General features: G+C 49.0%; 1 protein-coding gene across 1 annotated transcript in view; it reads right to left on the reverse strand.

Annotated features, from left to right (window-relative positions):
• ANGPT4 (angiopoietin 4) overlaps positions 1 to 17142 on the reverse strand; it is a 45395-nt gene that overhangs the window by 17754 nt on the left and 10499 nt on the right. The window contains exon 2 of the mRNA XM_055265770.2: positions 1546 to 1701. Coding sequence (XP_055121745.1) covers positions 1546 to 1701 — 156 coding nt within the window. The remainder of the gene's footprint in view (positions 1 to 1545; positions 1702 to 17142) is intronic.

Below are 17142 nucleotides of genomic sequence, written 5' to 3' on the forward strand. Positions count from 1 at the left end.
CTGCTTAGGCCCCAGGAGCTGTCATCCCTGTCCCCCACATCCAACTCATCTGCAGGTCCTGTCAGCCCTGCCTTCCAGGTGGCACCTGACCACTTCTCTCCTGCTCTGTGGCCCTCACTCTGGCCCTGGGCTCCTCCCTCATTGCCTGCAGTCTGTTCTCTACTCAGTAGCCTGGGGCTGCCTCTTCAAACATGTTTGCTCTGTTCGAAAGCTTCCTGTGGCTCCCATCTCATGCAGCGGAAATGCCCCAGTCCTCACCATGGCCTGCAAGGCCCTATGGCGTGATCTGTCCCTATCACTTCTCTAGCTCCTTGCCTGCCACTCTCCTCCTGGTCACTCCAGCATACTGGTCTCCTGATGTTCTTGAACCTGCCAGCACGTCCATCCTCCCTCTGGGCCTTTGCACGTGCTGCATCCCCTGTCTAGAGCACTCTCTGCAGTAAGCCTGGCTGCAGCCCTACCTTCTCCATGGCCCTTCCTGGCCTTGCTGTATGAGCTTGCAGCTCTCATCCCTCCCACCACTCCCAATGTACGCCCCCTCTTGCTCTCTCTTCCATGCTATTTTCTCCTTAGCGCTGTCACTGGCTAACATATACAGCCATGTGTTGCTTAATGACGGAAAGACGTTGTAAGAAGGTCGTCGTTATGCAATTTTGTCATTGTGCAAACATCATAGTGTGAACTTACACAAATCTAGATGGTATAGCCGCCTACATACCTGGGCTATATGAGACAGCCTATTGCTCCTAAGCTACAAATCCATATAGCATGTGACTGCACTGAATACAGTAGGCAGTTACAACACAGTGGGAAGTATTTGTGTATGCATAGCTAAACATAGAAAAGGTACAATAAAAACAGCATACGATACTCTTATGGAACTGCTGTTGTCTATGTGGCAAGTTGTTGACTGGAACATTAAGCAGCGCATAACCATATATGTCACTTATCTTTTCATTTTCAGGGAAGCTTCACAGGAGTCGGAATGTATGCCTGCTTTGTTTCCTGCTATATACTAGACACCAGTCTTCTCAAGCAGTGCCTGGCACACGGGGGATCAAACAAACAAATGGGCACAAATTGTGTCTATTTGTTACTCGCTTTTTCATCCACTGACTTCCTACCCTTCATTTATTCATTAGTTCCTTCCCTGCTCTTTGCTGCTCAGATACCTCTTCTCTCCAAGTCCTTGGCCCCAGAGGCCCAATTAATTGTTTCTTATCCATCTTCCCCTGGTGCATTTTAAGTCCTCTGAGGGCAAGGGAGCTATGCTACTATACCCCTCATTCCAGTGCCCAGCACAGACCTAGGCACTGAAGTTACAGAGGCAGAAAAGCCAAGCCCAGCATCCACCCCCCAGGGCTCATAGCTTGGAGGGAGATAGTTTTATGACAAGTTCATCAGGGAGGAGGGACCCCGGGGGCTACAGGCCCAGAGGAGGCCTTGACCCTACCCAGGGTCAGAGATCAAGGTAAGATGACTGGGGCTACGAACCAGCCTGGCCAGCCACAGGCCCTCAGTGCCCGCTCAGTCACCCTCTGTTACCTGAGCCTCCATGTCGGTCAGCTTGCGGGTCTGGGCAGTGGTCTGGTTCAGGAGGCTGGTGCCCAACTCTAGCATGGGGGCCGTCTGATTCTGGGCCATTTGCTGCTGGACCTGCACCAGCTTCAACCTCAAGATCGTCTTGATGGCCCTGTCTAGCTGTGGGAGACCATGGGCTGGGGTCACCGGGGAGGGGCTGGGGGAAGCCCCCTGTCCCTCCCACGTGTCACCACGGGAGGGCACTGAGCAGCCACGTGAGGCCTTCCGGGCTCAGAACATGCCGGGCCAGGTCAGGCCACCATTACATCTTGCCTGGACTATCCCAGTAGATTTTTCCCTGGGAGGGATTTATATGCCTATTTCATCTGCCTCTCTGCTTCCATCCTTGTCCCCTGCACAGTCCATCCCCCACTAGGCAGCCAGAGGGTTCCTGCTAAACCTAAGTCAAGTCACACTCCTTATCTGCTCAAAATCGTTCCAGGGTTCCTATCTCACGCAGAGGAAAAGCCATGACTGCAGGTTCCTCCATGACTGGGCCTGCCACTACACTCTCATTCCTCTCCTATACCCCTCTCCCTCACTTACTTCAATCCCGATGCAATGCCTCCGTGACATCCCTCCAACGAAGCAAGCATGCACCCACAAGCTGTTCCCTCACTGTTCCCTCTGGAATCCTGCCCCAGCCCTGATCCCCATCTGCATGGCACACACCCTCATGCTGTTTCAGCTTTCTTCATACCACTTACCACCACCTGACTTTTAAAAATCACTATCTCTCTTTTTATCTGTCTGTTGTCTGTTTCTCTCTCTAGAATGTCAATTCCATGAAGCCAGGGACTTGGTTTTGCTCACTACCTTGTTTTTATGTTTAGCACAATGCATGGCGCACAGTGAGTGCTCATAAATGTGCGTTCAATGAATTGATGAAAAAGGGGAAACAGCAAGGGTCAGAGCACAGCGCCCAATCACATGCCCCTTCCCCAGCTTCCTTGGGGTGAGCCAGCCAGCAGGGAGTGGGAATGCATCTCTCCCTTGTACAAAGAGTTTGCAGGTCCATTGGCCAAGCTGTGTTTTCTATCTTCAGATCCCCTCCATCTGCCAAATGGGGCTGGACTGGCCAGTCTCCAAGGGTTCTTCCAGCTCTGATGTTCTGGGATCCCACATGCAAATGTTCATTTCTTTGAAAGGGCTGCTCTCTTTCCCAAGGGCAGGAGAGCTGGTCTGGCATGACACCACTACGCTGTTGTAAAGGTGAACAGTGTGTTCTCAGGGCTCAGTGCCTGCGGGCAGAGAGCCAGCTCCCCTTCACCATTGCCTCGCCATTCGGCACACATGCTGGCCTCTCACCACGCCCCCCACCCCCGTCCCTGGCTCCTTCCCTTGCCCTCTCACTCAGTCTTTCAGAAGGTCCAGCTGGTCAGCTCCCAGGGTCCCTGGGAAGATGGGTGCTCCCCGGGAGAGGTGGTGACTTTGGCTCGGGCCAGGCTCCAGCCACTTCCTCCTTCATCTCTTCTCCCTTCTTCCATCTTGACTGTTCATTCCCATCCCTTCCTCACCCTGGAGTGTTTCAAAGGGAGCAAGTTCCATTATCAAATCCTGGAACGGGTGCTTGTGGGCGGTAGTAGTACTGGTTAGAGCTATGTTTCTCAAAGTGTGGTTCTTCTGTCAGCATCAGCTGAGAGCTCATTAAAAATGTGAATTTCCAGGTCCCACCCCAGACCTCCTGAACCGGAACCTCTTAATGGTGCCTAGCCATCTGTGGTTAACAACCCCCCTGGCTGAGTCAGATGCCTGCTCAAGTGTGAGAGCCCTTGATGCAGAGTGGCAGCAGGGACTGAAGACCAGAGAGACCCCCCTCCTTCTTTCCCTGCATCGTCAGCCCACCCCCTCCCTGCAGCACACAAGCATGTGCTAACAGCTTCCATCTAAAAACTAACTCCACAGCCTCTCTGGCTGCTTCAATTTCTCTGATCTCATCAACACAAAACTTCTACAAGTTGTCTCCAGTTTGTCACCTCCATACCCACCCTCACTTAAAAAAAACAACAACAACATAACGTTAATAATGTAATGATGTTACATTTCACACATACAAAAAAGCATAGAGGCCAGGTGTGGTGGCTCACACCTGTAATCCCAGTATTTTGGGAGGCTAAGGAGAGTGGATCATTTGAGCCCAGGAGTCTGAGACCAGCCTGGGCAACATGGCGAAACTCCATCTCTACTAAAAATACAAAAATTAGCCAGCCATGATGGCATAAGCCTGTGGTCTTAGCTACCCAGGAGACTGAGGCAGGAGGATCGCTGGAGCCTGGGAGTCGGAGGTTGCGGTGAGCTGAGATGCACCACTGCACACCAGCCTGGGTAACAGGGTGAGACCGTGTCTCAAAAAAAAAAAATATAGAGAGAATAAATATAGCCCATAGTGTTCATCCTCCTGTATACCTCCAGTCAGGTCTCTCCATCCTGGGAGGTCCCTTTGCCTTTCGGGGTCTCACTGTTACCCAAGCTGGAGTGCAGTGATGTGATCATGGCTCACTGCAGCCTCAAACTACTGGCTTCAAACAATCCTCCCACCTCCCGAATAGCTAGGACTACTGGCGAGGACCACCACGCCCAGTTCCCCCCTTTGCTCTTTAATTCACCTTGTCATAGATAGCCCTCCTTGACACTGCACTCAAGGGACACTCCATCTTGCTTGACATCTCAGGAGCAATCACCTGGATGGCCACTCCCTGTTACTGGACGACTTCCCCCCAATCCTGGTTTCCTCCTAGCCCCTAACCACCCACTCTCTGACTACTCCTTTACAGACTCCTACACGGCAGGGCCCCCATGGCCCAGTCCTGGGTCCTTGTCTCTATGTACATTCACTCCCTAGGTCAGGGGTCCTTAATGAAGAACCACAGGCTCCATGAACTTGAGTGAGAAAAAAAAATCACATTTTTTGTCCACTAATCTGCAATTAAAATTTGGCATTTCCTTCAATTATGAGCCTAGGTCACAAACCACAGCCATACTATCAGGTCCTGAGAGTCATTACCAATAGAAATCCCAAATATTTGTATATCACAACACACTCTTACAGTATCTTAATACATTGTTTTTACTCACTGGGACTTTGGAATTATAGACATCACACCCACCACTGGATAACGCTATGCCTGATCACAGATTTTATTTTTCATATTTTGCTTATGATTTCCATATTACTGAGTGTTCCTATGCTTTGATTTTATGCATTTCTGAGAAACTATTATTAAGCTTCACCAGGACCAGAGGCCAAGGGGTCTGAGGATCCAAATGCATCAGGGCCCTGCTCCAGGTGCTGAGATCAGTCTTTGGACTTCCACATCTCCCTGTGCTGATGGGGCCGTCACCATCTCCCACCCAGACTTCTCCCCTGCTTGTCCCCAACTTGCCATCTCTGCATGGTTTCCAATGAGCATCTCAAGCCCAGTGTGAAACTCTTCATTCCTCAGCTCTCATCGCCTCTGTCCCTGTAACTCCCACCCCATTCTTCCAAGTCTTTCCCATCTCAGGAAATGGCTCTGCCCAGTTCTGAAGCCCCAAACCCAGACCTCAATCTTAACTTCTCTTTTTCTTAGCAGCCACACTCAACCCACTAGTAAGTACTGCCCACTGTGATCCCAATGTGGATTTCAAATCCGTTTACTCGCCTTATTCTGGGCCAGGCTGCCCTCCTCTCCATGGGTCTGCCTTTTGTGCCTTCCTGTCTTTAACCCCTCTGTCAGCTCCCAGGAGATTCCTTTTTCTTTCTTTTTTTTTGCAGTTGCAGGATTTAATAGCATGAAATAGAGTGAAAACAGAGCTCCCATACAAAGGGAAAGGACCCAAAGGGGGTTGCCCTTGCTGGCTTGAATGCCTGGATTTATATCCCGATCCTTGTCCCCCCCACTGTGCTCTCAGGCAATAGATGATTGGCTATTTCTTTACCTCCTGTTTTTGTCTAATTAGCATTTTAGTGAGCTCTCTGATTGGTCATGTGTGAGCTAAGTTGCAAGCCCCATGTTTAAAGGTGGATGCAGTCACCTTCCCAGCTAGGCTTAGGGATTCTTAGTCAGCCTAGGAAATCCAGCTAGTCCTGTCTCTCAGTCCCCGCTCTCAACAGGAAAACCCAAGTGCTGTTGGGGAGGTCGGCTGACGACTGCACTAACTGCTTCCTGCTGAATTGGAGCCTAGTAGAGGTGGTGCAGTCGAGATTTCCTCGGGAGGGGTGCCTTCGATGTCATTAACATCGGAGCATGGGCTAGCAGGCTGGTCCAGGGGTCCGCGGTAAATCTTAGCCACGGACCGCATGTGAGCTCCCAGGAGATTCTAATGTGTGGCTGGCTGGGCCCACCAGCATGGATGAGGACAAATATAGCTATATCAAGTTTGGTTTCAGACTTTTTCATGCTTCATTGACCTCCTAGAATCTAAATTAAAAAGCAGACATCCAGGTACTGAGCACCTGCTCCAAGTAGTCAAACAGCAAATTCATGCCTGAGGTGAGACTTTCCCAGGCATCTTCCCCAAGCTTCTCATTTGCCTGAACATGGACAAACTGAGGCCCAGAAGTCTTGCCCAAGGTCACCATCTGGCAGGCTAGGCTCTAAGACTCCTTGCCTGAGGGCTGCAGAGCTGAGCTGGTGATTCAGGGCAGCTCAGGGTCCTCTCAAGTGACTGGAGCTCCCCAAGCACCTCACTGGTTCCCCACTTGTCCTGTGGTTGCAAGTGGCTGGGCAGGGCAAAGGTTACCCACAGCTGGAGCCCATCACCCTATTTGCCACACCCGCCCACCAGCACGGGCCCTGGGATAATCTGGGCCAGATGGGCTCAGTTAGGCTGGGCTGGGCTCTGGAGACTAACATTGGCCTGGGTGGTGGGAGCTAGGTCTGGCCCAGGGCTCAGGCACCAGCTGGAAGGGCAGGGGATGGATCCCAGTGGAGGAACTGACCCTATGTGGGATCTACTTCTCTTGTTTTTTTGGATCTGCTTCTCTCTATGCCCTGCCCCGTCTCCAGGATTAGACCTGTCCCTTCTCCATCACTCTCAGGCTGCCGAATTCTCAGGCCTATGATGGGGTACAAAGGCCTGACCTCTTATCACCCTTTCAGCTGGCAAAGAGACTGAGTTTTGGTCCCTGGTCTACTGCCCCATCCCCTTGGCCCTGGGTTTGAGTTCCGGCTCTGCCACACTTTCATTGTTAGCCCTTAGAGAGTACTGTGTTTCTCTGAGCCCCCTTACAGATCTGTGTCATGGGTCACCACACCCTGCTCCTTGCTAGGGAGAGGGTATTTGCAAAGGGTCTTGAAGGAAAAGAAAGAAATTTTCACAGGCAGGGGCTGGGGGAGGAGGGGTGATCCAGACAAATAACAGGTGCAGATCCATGGATGAGCAGGCTCCGTGGCCAAGGAGATCTGCTCAAGCCTGCTTCTCTCCTGCATTATTTATATAAAATGGACATCAATTGGCAAATGGAGAAACTGCAGTCCATCAATGCAGTGGACTCCATTGAGCAATAAAAAGGAAAGAACCATTGATGTGTACAAACACACAGATGAACCTCAGATGGATCATGAGTGAAAAATATGCAACTCCAGTGGTCCCATACTGTAGGAGTCTATTTGTATGACTCTCTAAAAATGTCAGAATCTGTGATTGCCAGGGCCTGGGTCTGGGGGGTGGGGATTGATTGTTAAAGGACATGGGGGAGCTTTTTGGGATATTGGCAATGTTCTATGTCATGATTTTGCTGGTGGTTACATAACTGTATATGTCTGTCAAAACTCATGGAACTGTATGTGAAAAGGGTAAATTTTGCTGTAAGTGGGTCATATCTCAATAAAAAACAACACCCCCAACACAAGGTTCTATAAAATGCCGCCAATATACATATGTAACAGTAAATAGATTTCCTCCAGTGAACCCCCTCACCCTCTCTGAGTTTCATTCATGTGTTCATTCAGGAATTATTTCTTGAGCACCTACTATGTGCTCATCCTGTATTCGGTATTAGATAATCAGAAATGAGCAAAATTGGTAAAGTTTCTGATTCCAGGGCACTTCTACTAAATATATCAATTGCATTGAAATCTCGATGAATGCTATGAAGAAAATAAGACAGGGTAATATGTGGGGTTGGAGGCAAGTTTAGCCAGGATGATGGAGAAAGCCCCACCAGAGAGGGCCATCTGGGCTGAGAGGCTGAGAAGAAGCAAGGTCTGGGAGAGTCAGGAGGGAGGGAACTCTAGGAAGAGGAAAAGGCAAGTGCAAAGGCCTTGAAGTGGGAGCATGTCTGGTATCTGAGGATCAAAATGAAGATGAGTAACAACGATATGCCCTGCATCGATCTCTCTTCCATGGAAAATGGTGCATGAGGTTCCTGTTTGGGAAATGCATGTTGTCGACTGCAGATAAAAATCAATGCAGAGAGAGTAGTGCTTTGTATGGATGGATCTGTGTGTGAATCACAGCTCTTAGCTTACTGGCTGTGTGACCTTAGGCTGGGGCCTCTACTGGGGTCTGAGCCTTTTCTTTGAAATGAAGATAATCATAGCTCCTTCCCCTGGGTTGTAGGGAGCATTCCTGAGATAACTGTCATTGTAGTTACATAATGAATGCATGATAAATTCTGGTATGTCTGGGCCATAGCTTACTATGTGTCAGGACTCTGAGCCCAAGCCTGCATATATACATCCAGATGGCCCGATGCAACTGAAGAACCACAAAAGAAGTGAAAATGGCTGATTCCTGCCTTAACTGATGACACTACCTTGTGACATTCCTTCTCCTGGACAATAAGTCTCCGTACCTCCCCACCAAGCACCTTGTGACCCCTGCCCCTGCCAGCCAGAGAACAACCCACTTTAACTGTAATTTTCTACTACCTACCCAAATCCTATAAAACTGCCCACCCCTATCTCCCTTTTTCGGACTCAGTCCACCTGCACCCAGGTGATTAACAAGCTTTATTGCTCACACAAAGCGTGTTTGTTTCACATGGACGCGCATGATATTTGGTGCTGAAGACCCAGGACAGGAGGACTCCTTCAGGAGACCAGTCCCCTGTCCTTGCGGAGATCCACCTACGACCTTGGATCCTCAGATCAACCAGCCCAAGGAACATCTCACCAATTTCAAATTGAGTAAACGGTCTTTTCACTCTCTTCTTCAGCCTCTCTCACTACCCTTCAATCTCCCTGTCCTTCCAATTCTGGTTCTTTTTTCTCTCTGGTAGAGACAAAGGAGACACATTTTATCCATGGACCCAAAACTGCAGCACCGGTCATGGACTCAGGAAGACAGTCTTCCCTTGGTGTTTAATCACTGTGGGGACGCCTGCCCTGATCATTCACCCACATTCCACTGGTGTCTGATCACTGGGGGGACACCTGCCTTGGTCATTCACCCATATTCCCTTGGTGACAAGTCAATCGCGGGGACGCCTGCTTTGGCTGCTCACCCATATTACAGCCCAGGGCTGCTCACCACCCGCTTCTCCACGTCTCTAGCTTTCTCTTTAACTTACCTCTTCACTGTGGGCAACCTTCCACCCTGCATCCCACCGTAGCCTGTGTTCTCAAGAACTTAAAACCTCTTCAACTCACACCTGAACTAAAACCTAAATGCCTTATTTTCTTCTGCAATACTGCTAGGCCCCAGTACAAACTTGACAATGGTTCTAAATGGCCAGAAAACAGCACTTTTGATTTCTCCATCTTACAAGACCTGGATGATTTTTGTCAAAAAATGGGCAAATGATCTGAGGTGCCTGACGTCCAGGCATTCTTTCACACATTGGTCCCTCCCTAGTCTCTGCTCCCAATGCGACTCCTCCCAAATCTTTCTTTTTCTCTCCTGTCTGTTCCTTCAATCTCCACTCCAAGCTCTGAGTCCTTTGAATTCTCCTTTTCTACAGACTCTTCTGACCTCTCCCCTCTTCCCTGAGGCTGCTCCTTGCCAGGCCGAGCCAGGTCCCAATTCTTCCTCAGCCTCCACTCCCCCACCCTATAATCCTTCTATCACCTCCCCTCCTCACCCCTGGTCTGGCTTACAGTTTCATTTTGCAACTAGCCCTCCCCACCTGCCCCAAAATTTCCTCTTAGAAAGGTGGCTGGAGCTGAAGGCATAGTCAAGGTTAATGCTCCTTTTTCGTTATCCAACCTCTCCCAAATCAGTTAGCATTTAGGCTCTTTTTATCAGATATAAAAACCCAGCCCAGTTCATGGCCCACTTAGCAGCTACCATTAGATGCTTCACAGCCCCAGACCCAGAGGGGCCAGAAGGCCACCCTATCCTTAATATGTATTTTATTACCCAATCTGCTCCCAACGTTAGAAAAAGCTCCAAAAATTAGATTCTGGCCCTCAAACCCCACAACAGGACTTAATGAACCTTGCCTTCAAGGTGTACAGTAATAGAGAAGAGGCAGCCAAGTGGCAACATATTTCTGAGTTGCATTTACTTGCCTCCGCTGTAAGAGAAATCCCAGCCACATCTCCAGCACACAAGAACTTCAAAACGCCTAAGCCTCAGCAGCCAGTTTTTCCTCCAGGACCTCCTCCTGCAGGATCTTGCTTCAAGTGCTGGAAATCTGGCCACTGGGCCAAGGAATGCCCACAGCCTGGGATTCCTCCTAAGCCGTGTCCCATCTGTGTGGGACCCCACTGGAAATCGAACTGTCCAACTCACCCAACAGCCACACCCAGAGCCCCTGGAACTCTGGCCCAAGGCTCTCTGACTGACTCCTTCCCAGACCTTCTCGGCTTAGCGGCTGAAGACTGACCCTGCCTGAGTGCCTCAGAAGCCTCCTGGACCATCACAGATGCTTTAAGTAACTCTTACAGTGGAGGGTAAGTGCATCCCCTTCTTAATCAATATGGAGGCTACCCACTCCACATTACCTTCTTTTCAAGGGCCTGTTTCCCTTGCCTCCATAACTGTTGTGGGTATTGACGGCCAGGCTGCTAGACTCCTTAAAACTTCCCAGCTTTGGTGCCAACTGGGGTAACTTTTTTTTTTTTTTTGAGATGGAGTCTCACTCTGTTGCCCAGGCTGGAGTGCAGTGGTGCAATCTCGGCTCACTGAAAGCTCCGCCTCCCGGGTTCATGCCATTCTCCTGCCTCAGCCTCCCGAGTAGCTGGGACTACAGGTGCCTGCCGCCATGCCTGGCTAATTTTTTTTATTTTTTTTAGTAGAGACAGGGTTTCACCATGTTAGCCAGGATAGTCTCGATCTCCTGACCTTGTGATCCACCCGCTTCATCCTCCCAAAATGCCGGGATTACAGGCATGAACCACCACGCCTGGCCTGGGACATTCTTTTATGCACTCTTTTTAAATTATCCCCACCTGCCCAGTTCCCTTATTAGGCTGAAACATTTTAACCTGGACAAGTCTTACAGACTGGTCCAAATATTCGCCTTATCAACCAAATTGTCTTGCCTATCCACCCCATGGTGCCAAACCCATATACTCTCCTATCCTCAATACCTCCCTCCACAATCCATTATTCTGTTCTGGACCTCAAAGATGCTTTCTTTACTATTCCTTTGCATCCTTCATCCCAGCCTCTCTTCGGTTTCACTTGGACTGACCCTGACACCCATCAGCCTCAGCAACTTACTTGGGCTGTACTGCCACAAGGCTTCAGGGACTGCCCCTATTACTTCAGTCAAGCCCTTTCTCATGATTTAGTTTCTTTCCGTCACTCCCACCTACTCTCCCACTGAAACTTCCACCTATCAATCTCTTCCCACACAAGGCAAATGGTTCTTGGACCAAGAAAAGTTCCTCCTTCCAGCCTCACAGGCCCATTCCATTCTATCATCCTTTCATAACCTCTTCCATGTGGGTTACAAGCCACTAGCCCACCTCTTAAAACCTCTCATTTCCTTTAAGACATTTACCCTGTATTTCACTCCATCCTTGGCTACCTTTCCCTTGCTCTTCAGACTCTCCTCCCAGGCCCTCTTCTTGTTTGCTTATACCCAGCCCTGTAAATAATAGTGAACAGTTGCTCGTAGATACTCGATGCTTTCTCATACACCATGAAAATTGAACCTCCTCCTCTAGGCAGTTACCCCATCAGTCCCCATTACAGCCCCTGACGGCCGCCACCCTAGCTGGATCCCAAGGAATCTGGGTACAAGAAACCTTTTAGTACCCCTTCTCACCTTTTTACTTTGCATTTCCAGTTTTGCCTCGCACAAGTTCTCTTCTTCCTCTGCGGATCCTCTACCTACATGTGTCTACCTGCTAATTGGACAGGCACATGAACACTAGTTTTCCTTACTCCCAAAATTCAATTTGCAAATGGGACCAAACAGCTTCCTGTTCCCCTCATGACACCAACACTTCACTACTATTTTGTTTTGTTTTTCTTATTATTAATACAAAAAGACAGGAATAGGCCTCGACTTACTCACTGCTGTGAAACGAGGACTCTGCATATTTCCAAATGAAGAATGTTGTTTTTACCTAAATCAATCTGGCCTGGTATATGACAACATAAAAATACTCAAGGATAGAGCCCAAAAACTGCCAATCAAGCAAATAATTACACTGAACTCCCTTGGACACTCTCTAATTGGATGTCCTAGGTCCTCTCAGTTCTTAGTCCTTTAATAACTGTTTTTCTCCTTCTCTTATTCAGACCTCGTGTCTTCCATTTAGTTTCTCAATTCATACAAAACTGCATCCAGGCCATCACCAATCATTCTATATGACAAATGCTCCTTCTAACAATCCCACAATATCACCCTTTACCCCAAAATCTTTCTTCAGTTTAATCTCTCCCACTCTAGGTGCCAATGCTGCCCCTAATCCTGCTCGAAGCAGCCCTGAGAAACATCGCCAATTATCTCTCCATACTACCCCCAAAAATTTTCACCGCCCCAACACTTCACCACTATTTTGTTTTGTTTTTCTTATTAATATAAGAAGAGAGGAATGTCAGGCCTCTGAGCCCAAGCCTGCACGTATACATTCAGATGGCCTGATGCAACTGAAGAACCACAAAAGAAGTGAAAATGGCTGGTTCCTGCCTTAACTGATGACATTGCCTTCTGACATTTCTTCTCCTGGACAATGAGTCTCAGAAGCTCCCCCACTGAGCACCTTGTAACCCCCGCCCCTGCCCGCAAGAGAACAACCCCCTTTAACTGTAGTTTTCCACAACCAACCCAAATCCTATAAAACTGCCCCACCCCATCTCCCTTTGCTGACTCCTTTTTCGGACTCAGTCCACCTGTACTCAGGTGATTAAAAAGCTTTATTGCTCACACAAAGCCTGTTTGGTGGTCTCGTCACATGGACGCACGTGACACTATGTAGCTGTTAAAAACAATGAGGTTGATGGCTGGGCACGGTGGCTCACACCTGTAATCCCAGGACTTTGGGAGGAAAGGTGGGTGGATCGCTAAAGCTCAGGATTTGGAGACCAGCCTGGGTAACACGGTGAAACCTTGTGTCTACTAAAAAGAGAACAAAATTAGCTGAAGGTGGTGGTGCTTGCCTGTAGTCTCAGCCTCTTGGGGGGCTGAGGCAGGAGGATGGCATTAGCCTAGGAGGTGGTTGCAGTGGGCTCTGATCATGCCACTGCTCTCCAGCCTGGGCGACAGAGCGAAACCCTATCTTAAAACAAAACAAACAAACAAACAAACAGGCAAGAATGAGGTTGAGCTACATCAGATGCTGATCTGAAAAGATGTCCCTGTCATGCTTGTGAGTAAAAAACAACCAAGAGGCAGAACACTATATACAATGTGGATCCATTTGTGTGTAAGCATGATCCAAATGATGTATTTTTATATAAAAACCAAGAAGACCAAACTATTAACAGTAGCGATTTGCTTCAGGGGAGGGGGTTTCAATAGGGTGATGGTCATGGCATTTTCTTTTTACATTACCTGTATTGAAATAGTTTGGATTTTAAAAGTAGAATGAGAGTGTATACAGGTATAATTAATAGAATATCTAACAACTAGTATATAAACACTAGGAGTCCCTAACTGATGTCCTGGACCCCCAGGGATCTGTGAATAGAATTCAAGGAACCTGTAAACTTGCATTAAAAAAAGGACATTCTTTTCTCACTAGTCTCTAACTGAAATTAACTTTTCCTGTGGTAGTGAGTATATGCCACAGGCTATTACAGCGGTGATAGCAGGGCCTGCGGCTTTGTCACTAGTAGAAACCGCAGATAACTCTAATGTCTCATTGCAGTGATTGTGGACATCTATGACACATTGTGTATACTCACCTCAGCCTCAAAATGATGGAAGGTACTTGACTCACCACTCAGTCTTGTTGTTTTGTGCATTAATACAGAGATAATATAGGACTATATCAGAAACCTGTTTTCTGTTATGTTGACATTTGCATCTCAAGGCAATTTGTTTCCTTTATAAATCTATGCATTTAATTTTACATTTCAAAAAAAAATTTTTTTTTCTGAGAGAGGGTCACCAGATGCCAAAGGACCCCAAGGCACAAGAAAGGTTAAGACCCCTGAAGGCCTGTCCCACACAAGGTTCCTCACTGGTGTCCCCAGTAGGCTACCAACTCTGAGAGTGCAAGGACTTTGCCTGCCTTCTGGGGCCTGGAAGACTGTCTGGATATTTGTAGGCTCTGCTGTTGACCCCAATTATAGATGGGCAAATGGAGGTTCAGGCTCAGAGTCACTTACCTGAGGTCACCCATCAAGTTGCAGATGCTAGATTCATCCCCAGGTCTACTGATTTAGAAGGCTGGGAGGTCAGGTCTGGTGGGTGTAAGAGGGTCAGGGCAGGGGCTGGGCGGGTGAAAGTGGTGCTTCCCTCACCCAGGGTACGACCCAGGCTTTAGCCCTGCAGCCAGTGAGCCCAGAGGACGGGGTGAACCCTGCTGCTGGCTTCTGCCTGTTGACCTAGTTCCTGGGTCTTTGCCTAGACTTGTTCCAGAAACAGACCCAAAGCACCAGGGTTTCTGTGAATCGGGGTGTGCATTAAGTAAACTATACCCTTCTAGTTGGTCAGACCCAGCCTCTCAGAGCTGCCCTGCTTTCCTTTGTCTCTCTCACATCCTGCATCCAATCTGTTGTCTCTACCCTTGGGCGCATGCAGAATCTGACCACTTCTGCCCAGCCCTGCCACTTCCACCCCAGTCCCAGCTCCCATTATCTCTAGTGGGGATCACAGCTTCCTTGATACTCTTGGCATCTGTCCTTGCTCCCTGGGCCCCCAGGCTATGCTCCACGCATAGCCAGTGAGGTCCTGGCCAACCTGTCAGATTATGACTCCCTCTGCTCTAAACTCTGCCGTGGGTCCCGTGTGGCTTAGAGAGGACCAGGACTCCTTGCAGATTCCTTTAGTGGAGACCAAAATTCTTTGCTTTGGAATCAGGTAAAACAGTCCCCAATGAACAGAGTCCAAACCAGGCTGTACTGGGATGGTGTGGGAATTGGGGTGAAGCCTGTTCTAGGTCCTAGGCTGAACCAAAGCCCCATGGCGGGGGTGGCGCCGGGTGTGGAGATTTGAGCCTGGCCTGATGGTAAAAGGAAAAGGGCTTTAGCAGGGATGCCCCAGGGGTAGGAGCCCAGTCAGGGAGACATCTGGGGAGCAAAGATTTAGTGAGGGGGAGACCTAAATGATGCCGTCAGGGACCACTCAGCTCCCATCCCCTCCATTTCACAGATGGGGAAACTGAGGTCCCAGTCAGGAAAGTAAAGTGCCGGAGGCTAACGGAGACACAGGAGCTAATGGCCAGATCTGGTCCAGATGTATGAAAATCTGGGGGATCAGATCTTTCATAGCTTTGTGTGTGTGTTTCAACTTAAATGTAAATCTTTGTAATTTTATTTTTCGAATGGGTGATATAAACACATTGTTCAAAATTCCAAGGAACAAAAAGGAGTGAAGTGAAAAACAAATTTTTCTGTCCCTGCCTCAACCCACAGTTCCCTCCCTACAGGCCAATGAGGGAGGTTCCTGGGTTTCCTTCCAGAGAAACGCTATGCATACATCTGCAGTAACTGTGTTTCCATCCCACCACCTGCCCTTCAGGCTACAAAAACCTCAGCTTGCCATTCCACACCTGGCTTCCTTTTGCTTAACATTATTCATAGCATGTTCCACATTCATCCAGGTAGACTTGCCTCAGCATTGTTAAGCTGCTTGCAGTTCCATCTATGGGCCTCCATTGTTTGCTTATCCAGTCCCCTCTAGCTGGGCCTGTAAGATGTTTCTAGGCTTTAACCATCACAAGCAGGGCTGCTACAGATATCCTTGTACACCTGTCACTTAACATTCCCACAAGTCTATGTGGGGAATAAATCCTTCCAAGTAGAATTGCTGAGTGAAATCACACTTTTTCTGGTCTTTTGTTTTTTGAGACAGAGTCTTGCTCTATCACCCAGGCTGGAGTGCAGTGGTGTGATCATGGCTCATTGCAGCCTCGAATTCCCAGGCTCAAGCGATCCTCCCACCTCAGCCTCCCAAGTAGCTGGGACTATAGGTGTGTGCCACCAGGCCCAGCTAATTTTTCATTAATTTTTGTAGATATCAGGGTCTCGCTTTGTTGCCTCAGGCTGGTCTCGAACTCCTGAGCTCGAGTGATCCTCCCACCTCACCTTGGCCTCCCAAAACATTTGTGATTTTGACTATCGTTAACAAACTGCCCTTGGCAGAGGTTGTGCCTAGTGGTTTCTGCCCCTTTGGAGGAGAGGCCCTAGGGTCTGCAGAGGTGGCCACAGGAGCCACAGAGTTGCTTATTGCACCCCCTCCCAACACACATCCACACCCGTCAATCTCAGTAGCACCAAAGCATCTCCCACCAGCTTCCTTCTGACTTCTAGGTCTCCCTGAAAATGTCACCTCCTCTGAGAAGCATTCCCTGACCACCCCCATTCTACTCCACCTGTTTATCACAGTGTGCACTCTGGCTTCTACACAGTACTTCATGCCATCTGAAATCACTTTAGTCATTTGTCATTTGTCCAATTCCCCCACCAGAAGAGCCCCAGGAGTGGCAGAGGTTTGTCTGCCCTATTCATGAGCACATCCTCTATGCCTAGAATAGGGCTAAGCACATGAGAGGTCCTCGATAAATATTTGTGGAGAGAACAAATGGGTCAGTTTTGTGTAAGGGGCACCGGATTTCCACTGAATAGTTGTTTGGCAGCTAGAAGCAAGTTTGGAGCCTCGAGCCCAGGCCCAGCCACTGCTGGAGGCTGTGAGAGGCAAAGGCAGTGGAGACCACAGAGGCCAGAGAACAGAGAGCTAACTGGTGCCAGGGCAGAAAGAAAGGAGAAGAAACACCAGCACAGAGACGGGAAGGGCAGGCAGGAGTGTTCCCGGGGGAGTGGAGGGAGGCCCATGGCAAGGCAGGGAGTCAGCTTGGGGTATCTGTAGGAGGAATGTTCTAGAAATGAACTAGACATAGTCTTGGTGCTCATTTACTTCCTCCAACCAACTCATTTAGATGTGCCGAGACCTGGGCATGGTGCTGGGGAGAGAGCAGCTACCAGAACAGGCCAGGCTCTGCACTGCTGCCAGGGGCTCCCAAGGAAGACATCTAAAGGGCTACTGTGTCCCAAGCATGACCCCAAAGCCCTACA

Source organism: Symphalangus syndactylus, chromosome 24 (genome assembly GCF_028878055.3).
Source record: "Symphalangus syndactylus isolate Jambi chromosome 24, NHGRI_mSymSyn1-v2.1_pri, whole genome shotgun sequence".
NCBI classification, from domain to species: Eukaryota; Metazoa; Chordata; class Mammalia; order Primates; family Hylobatidae; genus Symphalangus; species Symphalangus syndactylus.